Genomic DNA, 18,580 nt, shown 5'->3' with positions numbered 1-18,580 from the left:
TGGGTGTGGATCTTCCTATTCTTTTGTATGGAAGGGGGTAATGTATAATAGGCAAAGGGCTATGTTGTTGACAGGCAGTCTTTGACATGGATTGGAAAGTCCTCTTGTGATTGGTCAACTTTGACTGATATGGAAATGAAGGAGACTTGGTGGGTTGTTCTCTCCCTATGGTATTACGGGATATCAGCGATGTCAAATTGTCATAGAGTCTAGGCAAAGGACTATGTTGTTGACAGGCAGTCTTTGACATGGATTGGAAAGTCCTCTTGTGATTGGTCAACTTTGACTGATATGGAAATGAAGGAGACTTGGTGGGTTGTTCTCTCCCTATGGTATTACGGGATAGCAGCGATGTTAAATTGTCATAGAGTCTAGGCAAAGGGCTATGTGGTTGACAGGCAGTCTTTGAAATGGATTGGAAAGTCATCTTGTGATTGGTCAATTTTGACTGATATGGAAATGGAGGAGACTTGGTGGGTTGTTCTCTCCCTATGGTATTTCTGGATAGCGGCAATGTGAAATAGTCATAGAGTCTAGGCAAAGGGCTTTGTTGTTGACAGGCAGCCTTTGACATGGATTGGAAAGTCATCTTTTGATTGGTCAGCTTTGACTGATATGGAAATGAAGGAGACTTGGTGGGTTCTCTCCCTATGGTATTACGGGATAGCAGCGATGTCAAATTGTCATAGAGCCTAAGCAAAAGGCTTTGTTGTTGACAGGCAGTCCTTGACATGGATTGGAAAGTCCTCTTGTGATTGGTCAACTTTGACTGATATGGAAACGAAGGAGACTTGGTGGGTTGTTCTTTCCCTATGGTATTACGGGATAGCGGCGATGTCAAATTGTCATAGAGTCTAGGCAAAGGGCTATGTGGTTAACAGGCAGTCTTTGACATGGATTGGAAAATCCTCTCGTGATTGGTCAACTTTGACTATTATGGAAAAGAAGGAGACTTGGTGGGTTGTTCTCTCCCTATGTTATTTCGGTATAGCACCAATGTCAAATTGTCATAGAGTCTAGGCAAAGGGCTATGTGACTGACAGCTCTTGTGATAGATGGGTGTGGGTCTTTCTATTCTTTTGTATGGAAGGGGGTAATCTATAATAGCCATGGGCTATGTTGTTGACAGGCAGTCTTTGACATGGATTGGAAAGTCGTCTTTTGATTGGTCAACTTTGACTGATATGGAAATGAAGGGGACCTGGTGGGTTGTTCTATCCCTATGGTATTACGGGATAGCAGCAATGTCAAATTGTCATAGAGATTCATTTCTTTAAGTATTCGGAACAAAAATAGAGTGGCACACTGCCTCTTGGAGTAAAATATACTTTTCATTAGATGTTAAAAATTAAAACATTTTATAAAGCAGCCGGAGTGCATAAGACGCCTAATTCGTTTAGGGAACACCCCTTAATCATAGGATTCATTTCTTTAAGGACCAAAAAATAACCAAAACAAAAAAACAGGTGTGGGTAAAGGTCGGCAGGCAACATAAACACAAGTAGCTGTAGATATATACCTGCCATGCTCAGCTTTTTTATCGTTTTATGAATATATTGCAATATTCTCAATATAGTGACTCTATCCTACATTACTCACACGTTGGAGCTGCAGTATTGAGTGGGAATGTGGTAGAACACTGACACCCGCTGAACATACACTGACATGGAATATATACAGCACAATATACAGCACAACCCTGACTCCAACAGGCAATATACAAAAGAAATGTGGAGTAACACTGCCATCAGCTGTGTATAACTGGTAACTCTTGCTGTATGAGCAGCTTTATTATCATTATGTACAGACCCAACGGGGTTAATAGCAACTATGGCTTTCAATCATTACTAGTTAATTTCCCTAGATACTGGTAATGAAGCCTGGACTGGCAATCTGTGGGTTCCGGCAAATGCCAAAGGCATACCTCCCAACATTTTGGAAATAAAAAGAGGGAGAAAAATGTCTTTTGACCACACCCATTTTTGCGACCACACCCCCTAATTACCATGTTCTATTAGCAAACTTTGGCAGGTTATGAAAGTTTGAACATATTTCTGTTCTACAGTTTTGCTAATGAAGGTGATTTGCCCTTTAAGCTGTGAGTTTAACTTCTCCCAAGAGAACTTTTATCCCTTTATTTATTTGCTTATCTCAAAATTGTTACAAAAGTATCTTATCTGCAGCTGTGGCTGTTCTGGGCTCTCTGCCAAAAGCTAATTAAGTTAGAAATATTGGTTCTTTTTCTGCCTATTCAGTGTAGAGAAAATAGGGACTTTCTAGTACAAACGAGGGACTGCGGGTTGAGCTGTCAAAAGAGGGACTGTTGGGAGGTATGGACAAAGGGACTGCTGTAAGATGCCATAGACATTTACTATTTATGGGGCTGTTTGGGTCACTGTGTACTTGAAATGACAGGGCCTATTTTGACTTGATTGTTAGAGATAGTGACCACTTCTAGTCACACTGTAATATAGTGATTGGAACGGGGCTTCACTCCCTTTTTGGCCTTCTCTCTGCAGGTGGATGTGTCTGGGGGATTAACAAGGCCCCGTAAAGCTGTTCTGTTCTTGAGGGACAAACCTTCTAGTGAAAATCGGGGAACAGGGACCACATGAATGAGGTAAAGTCAATTACAGGACTGCCTTTTGTAATAGTTTGCTCCAGGAAGATGAAATGTTATTTAGGAATAGCTAGAAATATCAGCCTGTGCTCCATCAAGGACTGACACCTGGAGGAAGCTTTCCCCTGGCCTCTGCTTGCCTAACTGAAGAACTGCAGTAATGAAGATGAATTCAGGTTATATTCTTCTTCTACATGATCCATTTCTGCTCTAGGGAATCTGGACTTCAATGCCCAAATGTATCTGCTCTGCCTATGACTGTATCTGACATTAAATCCACTCTTATACTTTAAAGGGGAACTATTGCGAAAATAAAAATTTTATATACAGTAAGCTTCATCATACTGAAATAAGTAGTTGCCTAAATATAATCAATTAAAAATTCTGTACTGTTTCTCTTCACTATTCCTCTCTCAGCATCTGTTTCTCTATATTCTGTCTTCATGCAGCAGTTGGGTGTCAGATATTTACTGACAGTTAGATCCAATATATCTTATAGGGGGGCTCCTTTTGCCTAGAGGATGTATTAGAGGTCACTCTATTAAATCACCAGAAATCCTGTCTCTCTACATGCAGAATTTGTGCAAAAGGCAATTATTTTGTTAGATTTTGTTTGTACTGGAATCAGTTATATGAGTGAGCTCTAATACATCTGCTAGGAAAGGAAGCCCCCCTATAAGATATATTGGATCTAACTGTCAGTGAATATCTGACACCCAACTGCTGCATGAAGAGAGAATGAAGAGAAACAGATGCTGAGAGAGGAACAGTGAAGATAAACTTGATTATTTCAGTAGGGATGCACTGAATCCACTTTTTTGGATTCAGCCGAACTCACATATCCTTTGTGAAAGATTTGCCTGAATACTGAACCAACCCCTAATTTGCATATGCAAATCACTGAGGGGGTGGGAAAAAGAGAGCGGCTAAATGTTTTTTTACTTCCTTGTTTTGTGATCAAAATTCACATGATTTTAAGGATCAGTTGAATCCTGCTAAAAATGACCGAATTTTGGCCGTATACTAAACCAAATCCTGGATTCAGTGCATCCCTATATTTCAGAAACAGTACAGAATTTTTAATTGATTGTATTTAGAAAGTTTCTCATTTCAGTTTACCGAAGCTTATAGTAAATTTTCATTTTCTTGATAGTTCCCCTTTAAATATATTTATGGCTATTTTAGCTCAGAGTTTCATGTGTGTATTTAGTAAACGTATGTAATTGTATCTACTCAAGGAAGTTGTCAGGAGAAAGAAAGAGGCTGATGTTCTTCTGCTTAGGAATAAAATTAGAAACCTTTCTCACATCTTTCCTAAGCAGAAGAACATCAGCCTCTTTCTTTCTCCTGACAACTTCCTTGACTACTTGCTGGTCAGACTGGTGGGAAAATGACCAGCAGGTGGCACTGTTGTAACAAAATTCATTCATAGTAACAGTACATGTATCCCTTAATATCTTGGAATTAAAAATAAATAAATAATGAATGTACATTGCAAAAGTGCTTAGAATAGCCCCCTCATCAATTTTACATTCACTTATTTTTAAGGTTTACTTCAAGCTATTTTAAAAGTTGTATTAAAGTTTGATGTGAAACCATCTGAACCAGGGCATTTGCCTACTTGTGTAAATGGAAAAAGACAATTCTTTACTAGTTATGGGTCATTGTTGTGCCCAAGCCATAGGCAGAAGGAAAATAAGGGAAGAGAGAATGATGACGTCTAACAGTCTTCTCCAAGATCACAAGTGGCTTATCTGGTATCTCTTCCTTATCGTCTCTATGATTGCACGCTCTAGTGTCACGTGACTGGGGCCGGCAGCGGCTGGTGGAGTTGATGCCGGAAGTGCTGGTCGCTGTTGTACGTTAATCTGATTAGTGGCTGCCGGTACCTCAGACAGGGAGTCATGTCCCGAAAGCAGGTGGTACGGAGCCGGCCCGGCAAGAAAGCCGAAATAGAACGGAAGAGAGACGAGAGGGCTGCCCGCCGGGCATGGGTTAATGAGCGTAAGAACCGGGCTGCGGAGAACTCGGACGCCGAGGAATTTGTCAGTTTCGCGAATCAGCTTCAAGTTTTGGGTCTCAGAGTTCGGGAAGTCCCAGGAGACGGGTCAGTAACAGAGGCCTGAGAGGACAGGCAGACATCTTACTACTCCATACTCTATAGTTTTTGACAGACCGCTCCGCCATCTTGGTACTCTCATTGCCGAGCTTAATGTGTTGCCTGCTGACGCCGCCATCTTGCTACTCTCATTGCCGAGTTTATAGTATTGCCTGCTGACGCTGCCATGTTGGTACTCTCATTGGCAAGCTTGGAAACTCTGCAACTGGCGTTTCGTCTTCTTTTGCTAAGAAGCTGGGTTCTTGAACCCTTATTGAGACATAGCAGAGCTTTGCCTGCCATTATTTACTGGTTTTAGGGTAGGCTAATACCTCCCAACATTTTGGAAATAAAAAGAGGGACACCAATTGACCACGCACATGTCTGTGGTCACACCCCCCTAATTACCATGTTCATATTACAAAATTTGGCAGGTTATGAAAGTTTGAACACATTTTTTTCAGTTATTTCAGTTTTGCTAATGAAGGTGACGTGCCCTTTAAGCTGTGAGTCTAACTTATCCCAAGGGATCTCCTTATCTAAATTGTTACAATTACTCATTTGCTTATCTCTAAATTGTTACAAAGTATCTTAGTTGCATCTGGTGGCTGTTCAGTGCAGAGAAAATAGGGACTTTCCAGTACAAACGAGGGACTGCGGTTTGAGCTGTCAAAAGCGGAAGTGTTCCTCTAAAAACAGGACAGTTGGGAGGTATGGGCTAGAAAGGCATTTGTGTAAAGATGATTCAATACCCTCAGGGTTTACATTGGGACAGGCATTTTCTTCCCAGGCCTCTAAAGTGTGTGGCCATGAATCAGTGGGAATACGGGTGCTGCGGTTCTATTCTGCCCTTCCAATTCAGGGTGATTGATAGCAGGGGGCACCTATTAAAAAGGACAGTGTAATTGAGTCCCATAGATATGAAGTGCACTGCATGAGGACTGTTCTTAGCCCAGGATTCAACTAGGCTGGCTACGCCCTACTATTATTTACTTTTATAGGATGATCAGTCCGCCATAAATAATGAAGCTTTTGGTCCTGACAGTTGGACGAGGAGTTGCTTTGCTACTTTTAGCTGCGAGAGTCTCCCTTCTTCTCCCCCATCTCTTTTATGGAAAGCAATGTACATAGACACCTTCCTGTTCCCTAAGTATCAACAGCCCCCTCTAGAGGCTTTGTTGAAATTGCTATTCTTGCAGTTGGGGACTAGTTAGATTCATATTGGGGGGGGAAGCATTGCTCCCATTATACCCTGATTTTTCATCTGTTGCCAGTGGCATTTTTACCCATTCAATCTCGTTGATATTGCGGTTATTAACGTTTTCTCTGTCCTTAGGAACTGCTTATTCCGAGCCTTTGGTGACCAACTGGAAGGCCATTCGCGGAATCATTTAAGGCATCGGCAGGAGACGGTGGAGTATATGATCAGACACCGGCATGACTTTGAGCCCTTTGTGGAGGATGATGTGCCCTTTGACCGGCACGGTGAGTAATATTAATGAGAGGACTCGGGTTACTGAACTCCAGGGCCACGGCATCTGTTTAATGTTTCTCTCTCTGTGCAGTTGCCAACTTGGCGAAATCTGGTACGTTTGCTGGAAATGACGCTATTGTGGCTTTTGCTCGGAATAATCAAGTCAACGTTGTCATTCACCAACTGAACAATCCTTTGTGGCAGGTCAGTGCTCAAAATAACACTTCATTTCGCCCTCTCTGCACAGAGGGGGAGGGTAAATGTTTTCAATCAAACCATCCTTTATTCATTTTGCACCACATTCATCTGAAGCCCAAGTGCCCAGGGGCCTTTGTCATTACAGTGGATCTACTAAAAGGTCAGGCAACTAATACTGCTTGATCTCTTGGCTGCATTTGACATTGGATCATACTCTCCTCCTCCAGTCCCTCCATTCACTTGGCCTTCGTGACACTGCCCTGTCCTGGTTCTCGTCTTACCTCACTAATCATTCCTTTAGTGTCTCTTACAATGGAGTATCATCTTCTCCCCTACCTCCTTCTGTTTGGGTTCCTCAAGGCTCTGTCCTGGGCTCCTTATTATTTTCTCTCTATACTCCCTCCCTCAACAAAAAAATCAACTTGTATCACCTCTATGCTGACGATACTCAGATCTATCTCTTCTCTCCTGATCTTAATCCAGAACTCTAAACTCAGGTCTCCTCCTGGCTGTCCACTATGTCTACTTGGATGTCACAACTCTACCTTAAATGAAACCTCTCTAGAATGGAAATGGTTCTCTTTCCCCCAAATAACGGATCAAAAACATCATTATAAATGCAAAAGAACTGACCAATAAGAATGCTGATTCCCATGTCAGGCATCTTGCTGTTATCTTACATATAGAGAGAATTATTTATTTCTTCATTATATGATACTGGAATGAGACATGGGGATAAAGGACAGACTTGTTCACTGCTGGGAAACTGGGATTAAAGCTTCCAACTCCAGTTGCAGAACATGGAGTCAGATTGATACAGATCAGCTGGATTCTCATTGGAGGGATTTTTTTACATTTTTAAGTAATTGCTGGCTGTGGAAATTTGGGGAAAAGTTTTTTTGTGCAATATTGCTTTAAGAATACAACCATGATGTTGCTGGACTACAGCTCCCAGCATGCAGTCCAGCAACAATTGAGTAAAGTGTGGCTGAGCAGTGGAGAGTAGCAGGGTTTACTTCCCCTTCAAGGCACACTAAAAAAAATTCTTATGTACAAGGGGTATGTCAGGTCCCACTCTCACTATGGATAATTAAATAAGGCAGTATAATAAGGCTCCCAGGCAGAATAGCTGTGCTGTTCTATTTTACTGAAATGTTCTATATTAATTTATAATTATTGGCTTTCCCAGGCACAAGGCTGCAGCAGAAATCTGGCCATTTAAACAAGAACAATTCCACATTATGTTCATTGCCTCATCCCTACAAGTAAATGTTTGCTCACCCATTAACAATTGTCGTTTTTAACCACTTTGAAATTTCTGCCAAGCAAAATATTCACAGGCGTCGGGCAAGAATATCATTGAGGATTTCACTTGTTTCTCTGCCTTTCAGATCCGAGGGAGCGACAAGGTCGATTCCCGGGAGCTGCACATCGCTTACCGATATGGCGAGCATTACGACAGCGTTCGCCGAATCAACGACAATGCAGAGGTGCCAGCAAACCTACAGACAGAGGTGGGCCCCAGCTGACATGCACAGGGTTTAATGGTTATTTACTGTTTTTAGCTATTTACACTACTGATATGAGATCAGACTTATTCAGCTATTGTATCAGGCCTGTCAGGATTATTATTTACAATGTATAGACCCCCCATGAAGCTGTGGGCCACACAAGTATGGTTTATCTGCCAATGATATGCCCATACAGACCTGGACTGGGTTTCAAAATAGGCCCTGGCATTTCAAGTGCACCGAGATCGAACAACCCCCCGGAGGCCCAATAAAAAGTGCCTGTCTATGGCATCTTACAGCAGTCCCTCGGACATTTACCAGGACCCACAGATTACCAGTCCTGGCCCCATACCCATGTGGTGACCTAGTTAGGCAGAACTTTATATGTAAGACCAGCTTTAGGCAGAGACATGCAGTCTGTAGCTGACAGTTAGCAGCCTACAGCATTCTGCAAGTTTCCCCTGTGTTTTCTTGAGTTCCCTCCAGGGATTTAGATTGCAAGAGCTTTAGATTGCAAGCTCCTATGGGGAAAGGTATAACCAACAACGGTGAAGGAAGCCTCAGAAGCAGGTCTTTGCTGCAATTAAATGTATTAAGTTGTGCCACTTAATTATGGCACAACTTAATAAATTTAATTGCAGCAAAGACCTGCTTCTGAGGCTTCCTTCACCGTTGTTGGTTACAGCTATTAGAATTTTTCGTGACGAAACAGGTGGTGGAGCAGCCTAAGATTTTTTCAGCCAAAACTGGAACACTGGAGATCCCTGATTTCTAACTCCTATGGGGAAAGGACTAATGGTAATGATGGGGCAGATTTATCAAGGGTCAAATTTCAAATTCATGGGAGTTTTTTAAAACTCCCCTAAACAACCATGAACTCGAAATTCAACCAATCGAAATTTATTAAAAAAAACAAACTTGATTCGAGTTTTTTTTCCGAAAAAAACTCGAATGTCAGGAAGGCGGCAAACAACTCCAAATTGATCCCTGGACCTCTCTCTGACTAAAACAGCAATTCGGCAGGTTTTAGGTGGCGAATATTCAAATTTGAGTTCTTAAAGGGCTGGAGTATGATAAATCTCGAAAATTACATTTTTAAAAAAACTCTAATCAAATTTTAACAATTCCCTAGTCGAATTTAACAGTTTTGGCAATAAAAAAAACTCGGAAATACGAATTTTCAATTCAACCCCTTATAAATCTGCCTGTAAAGCTCTAAAAGCATCGGTGCTATATATAAAAATCAGTCTCTGGAGAACATAAGGATCATTGGCTCAAAGTCAAAGTAAACTTTATTGTCATCTCAGCAGTATACGAATACACAGTGAGAGGAGACGACGTGGCTCCAGCTAGTACATATCCCAAAAAGGCACTTAGAATACACAATAAAATACGTAAACGTTTGAAATGGCTGAGGTGCTTGTGTATAATCCAGTTCCCCCTCTTGCTCTTTTAGATGCTTTCCAAGGACAAAGCAAACCAGAGGGGTCGGCAGAAGCCAGATGTATCGGACGACAGGTTGGAACTACACAACGACGCTGTGCAGAAAGTGCAGAACGCCACAGGTTGTGCGGTGAGAATGACAATAAATGTTTGCTACAATATCATAAATCAGGTGTAAATGTAGAGCAGATAAATGTAATGGCAGAGGCTTTGATTGGACTGTGCCAAAGTACAGCTCATGCCTAGTGATTATCTGAAACCCATAACAGGTTCAACAACAAACAGCGGAACATCCACAGATCACAGTGTTTGCTCAGTAAACTCAAACCTATAGACTGATCAGATAATCTCCGTTATTGTTCTTGCCATCCTGGTTACAAAGGTCCACAAACTGCTTAGAGCCAGGCAGAGACCTCTTCTGTGTTACTTTCTGCCATGGCTCTAATCACATGAGCGAATACTTGTTTTAAAGAGCATTAGCATGAATGGAATTGTGCAGTATAAAAATAAAAACTAAGTAAATAGATAGGCTGTGCAAAATAAAAAATGTATCTAATATAGTTAGTTAGGCAAAAATGTAATATATAAAGGCTGGAGTGAGTGGATGTGTAACATAATAGTCAGAACACTACTTCCTGCTTTTCAGCTCTCTTGCTTTCCACTGATTGGTTACTAGGCAGTAACCAATCAGAGACTTGAGAGGGGCATATAGGTTATAACTGTTGTTTTTGAATCTGAGCTGAATGCTGAGGATCAATTACAAACTCACTGAACAGTTATGTCCCATGTGGCCCCCCTTATAGTCACTGACTAACTCAGAGTTAGAGAGCTGAAAAGCAGGAAGTAGTGTTCTGGCTATTATGTTACACATCCAGTCACTCCAGCCTTTATACATTACATTTTTGTCTAACTAACTATATTAGAAACATTTATTATTTTGCACTGCCTGTCTATTTACACAGTTTTTATTTTTACACTGAACCTGTTCCTTTAAACGAGGGGGAAGAAGTTCAGGATGATAAGGGAATTAGAAATCAAATAAGATGCTAACAGTCTAATTTCTGCTGTCAGGATGTCCGTCTCATACTGCAGAGCTTAGAGGCTGAGAGCTACGACGTTGATTCCGCTATCCATTCCATATTACAGATAGAGGAGCTGAGGCTGCTTGGTAGGTACTACTGTTATTAGCCTTTATTTATCATTAATATATAACACTGCACTTTACAAAGTCTGTTTATCCCTGCCCCAGAGGAGCTTACAGTCTAAACACAAAAGGCACGCGGCTGGCAGTAACAGACAGACAAACATTGCTTACATATGCCAGATACTGAGCTATAGTCTCCCCTTGATGCCAGTGTCTGTTATATAAAGAACATATTATGTTATATAAAGATCATATTACATACTACAGGAAACATTGATGAGCATTTCAGGTCTAAAAGAGATATTATATATGGGATTGTGTAAAGTGTCATTGCCTTGGAAGAACATATATATATATATATATATATATATATATATATATATATAGATTAAAGTACCCCCTATTGTAAAATATAAGTATATTATAAGTCACCAAGGGGGTCCAAGACCATATAAAAAAAAAAAAAAAATATATATATATATATATATATATATATATATATATATATATATATACATATATATATCCTCCATGTTGCCAGCACTCTCGACAAAAAGGTTTACATGCCTGGGTGCAGTGTCCCACGTATTTATCCAAACCAAAATGCAATTAGTTCCGCACTCTCAGGACTTCTTAAAAGGAAAAAATTATTTATTTTAGAAGTTACAGACTGACGTTTAGGCCTGGCCTTTCTCAAAGAACATGTGTATGGCAGGGGGATGAGAAAGAAGCACTTTCTGCACTCACACAAACACAAACACAGTCGCTTGTTGTGTGTAAAAGCTCATTTAGACAAGTCACAGTCATTTTGGAACAAAGTGCTTTGGTCTGATGAGAAAAAAATTGAGTTATTTGCTCATAACAAAAAGCACTTTGCATGGCGGAAGAAGAACATCAGATTCCAAGAAAAACACCTGCTACCGACTGTCACATTTGGTGGAGGTCCCATCATGCTGTGGGGCTGTGTGACTAGTTCAGGGGCTGTGTGGCTAGTTCAGGGGCTGTGTGGCTAGTTCAGGGGCTGTGTGGCTAGTTCAGGGACTACTGGGGCCCTTGTCAAAGTCGAGGGTCAGATGAATTCAACCCAATATCAACAAATTCTTCAGGATAATGTTCAAGCATCAGTCACAAAGTTGAAGTTACCCTGCAGGGGTCGGATATTCCAACAAGACAATGACCCTAAACTCACTTGGAAATCTACAAAGACATTTATGCAGAGGGATAAGTACAACATTCTGGAGTCCCCCGACTTGAATATCATGGAAAATCTATGGGATGATTTGAAGCCGACTGTCCATGCTCGGCAGCCATCAAATTGAACTGAACTGCAGTGCCGGATTTCATTGCCGGCCGCCCTAGGCCGTGCGGTCTGACCAGGCGGGCGCGCGGTCCTAGCGCCCGCCTACACCTCCCCTTCCCAGTGTACCAGCGAAAAAAACGCTGGTGTAATTGAATGGGGACGCACACGTACCCATAATGCGGATGGGCGGCATGCCGCCCCTATTTTGTGCCGCCCTAGGCCCGGGCCTATGTGGCCTTGCCGCAAATCCGGGCCTGCTGAACTGGAGAGATTTTGTATGGAGCAATGGTCAAAAATAGCCACATCCAGAATCCAGACACTCATCAAAGGCTATAGGAGGCGTCTAGAGGCTGTTACATTTGCAAAAGGAGCTCAACTAAGTATTGATGTAATATCTCTGTTGGGGTGCCCAAATTTATGCACCTGTCTAATTTTGTTATGATCCATAGTGTATATTTTCTGTTAATCCAATAAACTTCATATCACTGCTGAAATACTACCGTTTCCATAAGACATGTTATATATTAAAAGGAAGTTGCTACTAAGCTCAGCCAATGATAAACACAACTCCGACTGATGCGATTGACTACTTCCTACATAGCATAAATACACAGTGCTGTCTTGCTTTATGGCATTGATTCTACATGACACCCTTTTCTTTCCACAGATAATGACGATTGTGCTGCCAACATCTCAAACTGTCCCTATACAACAGCATCTCTGGATCACAGAGAATATGCCAATTCAGACAGTCTTGGGCCGGAACAAATGTTAAACTCTAACCTAGATCTGTGCGAGCAGCAGACTGGGGATGCGGATACAAAGCCAGACCTCAGTGAAGAGACCAGAGTAGATCTCAGGAAGAGCATACAAGAAAATAAAGCCAGTAAAGACCAACAAAAGGTAATAGCAGGACATTCCATCTGTGCTGGGGCAGCAATAGGTGGATTTACTTAGGATTTTGTGCTTAAAGGGGAAGTAAAGTCTTAAATAGAATAAGACTAGAAATGCTGTATTTTGTATACTAAACATAAACGTGAACTTACTGCACCACAAGCCAAACGTTGTTAAACATCTTTGCAAGACCAAGACTGTGCACATGCTCAGTGTGGTCTGGGCTGCTTAGGGATCTTCATAAATGATCAAAACAACACAAGTTAAATAATATCTGCCAGAAGCCAATACACAAGACTGATTAATAATCAGAATATACAGACTGCACTGGCTCCTGTGTTGTCATGTAATCTAATGTGGATTTTATAGTTTTTGTATTGTTTAATACAAACTTTCTCCAACTCTGCAGAACCAGTGGCTGCAGCAAAATAATCCTCCAAATAGAATCCCAGTTTATTTGTTTAAATCTGGCTCCATGATCTTTGTCCCTGCAGCTGGAGTTAGAAACAGTAAAGGGGATGTAAAGGCAAAAATAAAATCCAATTCAAATCTCTACACAGTCGCCGACTGCTCTACAAGGAAACAAACAAAGCTGCTTGAGTTCTGCATGGCTGGGAAGTAAGGCGGGGGCTCCCCCTGCTGTTCATAAGTATGATTGTTTCCCTGCAGAGCAGTTAGGGACCGTCTGACAATTCCTATCCATAGCAGTAAATGAAGGGACAATTTCACTGCATACAGTCAGGTTTCTTATAAAAACGTTAAAGAATTTTTAATTATATTGGAGACAGGTTTTTCATTTCTTTCATTAAAGAACGTAAAAATGGGATTTTATTTTTTTCCCTTTACATGCACTTTAAAGGAGAACTAAACCCTAAAAATGAATGTGGCTAAAAATGGCATGAACTTGTTGCATGAGGCTAAAGTTTGAGCTTGTCAATAGCAGCAATGATCCAGGACTTCAAACTTGTCACAGGGGGTCACCATCTTGGAAAGTGTCTGTGACACTCACATGCTCAGTGGGCTCTGATTGGCTGTTGAGAAGCTAAGCTTAGGGCTCGTCACTAATTATCCAGCAGAAAATGAGCTTCCCTGGCTGTAATATAAGCTGATGCTACAGGTTTGCTGATTATTCAATTCTGATGCTAATTGCACTGGTTTCTGTGCTGCCATGTAGTAATTATGTGTATTAATTACTAATCAGCCTTATATTGTGACATTTCTATTCTATGTGTACTGTATATTGTGAGTGGCTCCCTAAGCTCAGTAAGTGACAGCAGCACAGAGCATGTGCAGTGAATCAGCAGAAAAGAAGATGGGGAGCTACTGGGGCATCTTTGGAGACACAGATCTTTACTGCTAAAGGGCTGTGGTTGCCTTGGGCTGGTACAGAAACACAAAACATCATATACAACATTTCTATCTACTTCTTTAGTTCTCCTTTAATGCAAAATTTCTGTGATATCAATGCTAGTATTTCTGATTTCCTTGAATTTTATTTGGTGCCCCCCAGCAGTGGCCTTATTATTTTTCTGACACACATATTTGTTCTGTTTTCAGTCACTTCTGTGTTTTGGATAAAGCTGTAATGGGTCCATCTAGTAAAAAGTGCCCTGTTGTACCCATACAAAGTCCCTTTTATACCCAATGTACCAAGCTGATATTCCTTCCCCTGCAGATCCAACTCACTGCTAAATCCAACTACAACTCCCAGCATTCCTCAGCAGCTGAGCATAACTCGGCCATGGTTCAATACAGTGAATGCAACAAACCTGACTGTCATTTTATTCCTCAGCTGAGCAACAAGCAGAGGAAAGATCAGCAGCGACAGCAGAAGAAGAAGCGGCAGGAGGAGCGCCACCGTCAGAAGGTGCAGGAGGGCCGGGGGAAAGTGGCACAAAACAACAGACAAGAGGCTGAGAACTCACAGGTCACCATGGTAAAGGCCTTTGAAGCTCTGAATATTTAAGATTCAGTTGGACTTTCCTGTTTTGATTTAGTTGGACTGATCATACTCAGAATTCTGTTCTGCAGCGAGCGTAATTACTTGCCTGCCTCTTTCCCAAACCTGCGGTGCCTTGCCTGCGCCCTGCCTGCGCCCTGCAGTATTCTCCCCGAGAGACGATGCAAGACTTGGCATGCATGCTGGGACGTCGCAGCACCTCTGCCTTGCACTTTGCATTAAAGGATAAGTAAACCTTAAAAATAAGTGAATGTAAAATTGATGAGGGGTCTATTCTAAGCAATTTTGCAATATACATTCATTATTTATTTATTGTTAATTCCAAGATATTAAGGCATACATGTACTGTTACTATGAATGAATTTTGTTATAACAGCGCCACCTGCTGGTCAGTTTCCCACCAGTCTGACCAGCAAGTAGTCAAGGAAGTTGTCAGGAGAAAGAAAGAGGCTGATGTTCTTCTGCTTAGGAAAGATGTGAGAAAGGTTTCTAATTTTATTCCTAAGCAGAAGAACATCAGCCTCTTTCTTTCTCCTGACAACTTCCTTGACTACTTGCTGGTCAGACTGGTGGGAAACTGACCAGCAGGTGGCGCTGTTGTAACAAAATTCATTCATAGTAACAGTACATGTATCCCTTAATATCTTGGAATAAAAAATAAATAAATAATGAATGTACATTGCAAAAGTGCTTAGAATAACCCCCTCACCAGTTTTACATTCACCTATTTTAAAGGTAACTTTTCCTTTAACACTACACGGTTTAATAAATTATATTTTTAAATAAAATTACATTTATTTTTCTTTTGCAATCAGATGGCAGCGTTGAGGGTTAATGTGCTGCTGTTATGATGCTCCAGTATCAAAAGGGATAGAAGTTGTTAATTGTGGGATTTCTCCATTCAGCTTTCTGTGTAGAGCTGAGTAGAACTCATTGGTAGCTGAACTTTAAACACGGCCATACACAGGGCAATACAAGCCAGGAACAGGCTGGGCTACTAGGAGATCTCCCATTGGCCTCATCCAAGGAGAATTCCCATCAAGCCATCCTTATTTCCACACTGGGCCTATTTAAACACCATAAGGCAGTTTATTGGCCCATGGATGAGGCCTTCCTATTGGCACATGCAACTAATGTCTGGCCAAAAATCAGCCACATATCCATCAGGCGGGTTAGAAATGATGAGGACTTTATTGATGTATTTGTAGTCTCCTCCCTAGTCCTCCCATTAGTTTGGAATTGTTGGGCCAAATTATTGGATCATCCTAATTTAGCTCAGCACAATGGTGATCAAACTGGGTAAAAATCTGCTTGTTTGGCAACCTCCCTAAATGATTGGATCTCACAGTGTATGCAGGGCCGCGATCAAGGGGGTACAGCTGTTCCCGGGCCCGGTGGTTTTTGAAGCTGGAAAGGGGTCCCGGCGGTGCAACACTTCCTGGATTTGCCGGGCTCCCCTTAAGTCGCGAAGAAGCTGCCGAAAAAAAAATCCACAGTTGAAGCCGCAAAAAGACCCGAAGCCACGAAAAGAGCCAAAGTTGAAGTCCCAAAGTCACGAAAGGAGCCGAAGTTGAAGTCCCAAAGCCACGAAAAGACCCAAATTCACGACAGGAGCCGAACTTAAAGTCCCGAAGCCACGAAAAGAGGCGAATTTTAAGTCCCGAAGCCACGAAAAGACCCAAAGTCACGAAAGGAGCCGAAGTTGAAGCCCCAAAGCCACGAAACGAGCCGAAGTTGAAGTTCCGAAGCTGCAAAAAGACCCAAAGCCAAGATAAGACCCAAAGTCACAAAAGGAGCCGACCCTGAAGCCATGAGTTCAGTTCTACTGAACACCAATGTGTGTTTTTTTTAAACCCCTAGACAAAAATGTATTATTTTAATACTCACTAGGCCCCTGCCACCAATGTTTTTTTATCTCCCATCAGACATTGTGAAAGCCTAAAACAGAGCAGGGCCGTTGCTTGCTGAACTACAAGTAGTATGAGCTACAGATCTACTGAGGTGCTGACACTGCTTGACTGAGAAGCTGACGCTCATTAGACTCCAAAAATGAAACAGTGCAAATCTACATAGACAATTAGATATCACGCCCTCTCATTAGGATTCCTTACTTTTGGGACAGACCATAGATGCACACAATGGATCTCCGGAGCTTAAATAGGAAATCTTCTCTGAGACAGAGTAAACAGAACTATTGCAAATATATTATTGTCCTTGTGATTAACCCCAAAGCACTGACATTTTTGTTGCCTCTCCCTATTGTCCAGTCCCGTCTCCTCTCATATTAGTAAGCTGAATATAATGTAGCAACGAGACCTCCGGCTGTCTGGGGCGCTCACTTTGATTCAGACAGTGTGACTCTCGCTGGGAACTTGTGAGCTGGAAATAATTGCCTCTGTCAGAGGATAAACCCTGAGGAATTAAAGGTCAGGGCTCGGCAAGAAAAAATGTGTAAAATCAAAGGTAAAGCTAAAAGCGGGTTGTTCCATTGTGGAAAGAAGAGGCGTTGGAGGATTTGTTGAAGATGAAAAGAAAGTCCCTCGGGATGAAGAGAAATCTCCCTGCAAGAAATTCATTTATTAACAATAAAATATTCTATGTGCAGTTTATTTCTTAGCCACTAGGGGGAGAACCCAGGGTTTTGGGGGTGGGGAGTTCTGTGTTTATTCAGCAGTCCAGTCTTCTAGAGGGATAACATTTTGGGAGATACTGGTAGTGAAGGTGGAATGGGCACAAAAGTTTTCATCTGGGGAGGGGGAATAGTAACATCAAAAATAAAAGTGTTTAAAGTAATAAAAATATAATGCAATGTTGCCCTGCGCTGGTAAAACTGCTGTGTTTGCTTCACAAACTATATTTACTATGCAAATTATGGGAAGCGTAAATTGTAAATCGAATTAAATCACTCATGTATTATAAGGGATAATATACCCCCTACTGTAAATGATAAGGATATCAGAAGTCACTGAGGGGTTGTTCTGTGACCATATAAAGGCACAAGGCTGCAGGCTGAGTTATACAGGGAACTCTGAGTATCACTCATGTATTATAAGGGATAATATACCCCCTACTGTAAATGATAAGGATATTAGAAGTCACTGAGGGGTTGTTCTGTGACCATATAAAGGCACAAGGCTGCAGGCTGAGTTATACAGGGAACTCTGAGTATCACTCATGTATTATAAGGGATAATGTACCCCCTACTGTAAATGATAAGGATATTAGAAGTCACTGAGGGGTTGTTCTGTGACCATATAAAGGCACAAGACTGCAGGCTGAGTTATACAGGGAACTCTGAGTATCACTCATGTATTATAAGGGATAATGTACCCCCTACTGTAAATGATAAGGATATTAGAAGTCACTGAGGGGTTGTTCTGTGACCATATAAAGACACAAGGCTGCAGGCTGAGTTATACAGGGAACTCTGAGTATCACTCATGTATTATAAGGGATAATGTACCCCCTACTGTAAATGATAAGGATATTAGAAGTCACTGAGGGGTTGTTCTGTGACCATATAAAGGCACAAGGCTGCAGGCTGAGTTATACAGGAACTCTGAGTATCACTCATGTATTATAAGGAATAATGTACCCCCTACTGTAAATGATAAGGATATTAGAAGTCACTGAGGGGTTGTTGTGTGACCTTATAAAGGCACAAGGCTGCAGGCTGAGTTATACAGGGAACTCTGAGTATCACTCATGTATTATAAGGGATAATGTACCCCCTACTGTAAATGATAAGGATATTAGAAGTCACTGAGGGGTTGTTCTGTGACCATATAAAGGCACAAGGCTGCAGGCTGAGTTATACAGGAACTCTGAGTATCACTCATGTATTATAAGGAATAATGTACCCCCTACTGTAAATGATAAGGATATTAGAAGTCACTGAGGGGTTGTTCTGTGACCTTATAAAGGCACAAGGCTGCAGG

At 41.5% G+C, this 18,580-nt stretch overlaps 1 protein-coding gene across 1 annotated transcript; it reads left to right on the top strand.

Moving 5' to 3' along the window:
* Positions 1-4,422: 4,422 nt before the first annotated feature.
* On the top strand, positions 4,423-15,453 carry MGC83681 (protein). The gene is given in 8 exon segments (NM_001094424.1): positions 4,423-4,727; positions 6,055-6,203; positions 6,284-6,396; positions 7,782-7,904; positions 9,358-9,474; positions 10,416-10,512; positions 12,456-12,691; positions 14,475-15,453. Coding segments are annotated over 8 exon segments (1,212 nt in total). The 5' UTR covers positions 4,423-4,524; the 3' UTR covers positions 14,649-15,453.
* The last annotated feature ends 3,127 nt before the right edge of the window (positions 15,454-18,580 follow it).

This window comes from Xenopus laevis, chromosome 7L (genome assembly GCF_017654675.1).
Source record: "Xenopus laevis strain J_2021 chromosome 7L, Xenopus_laevis_v10.1, whole genome shotgun sequence".
Lineage (NCBI taxonomy): Eukaryota > Metazoa > Chordata > Amphibia > Anura > Pipidae > Xenopus > Xenopus laevis.
Note: the sequence above shows the minus strand (reverse complement) of the source record. Positions and strands in the feature narration are given on the sequence as shown.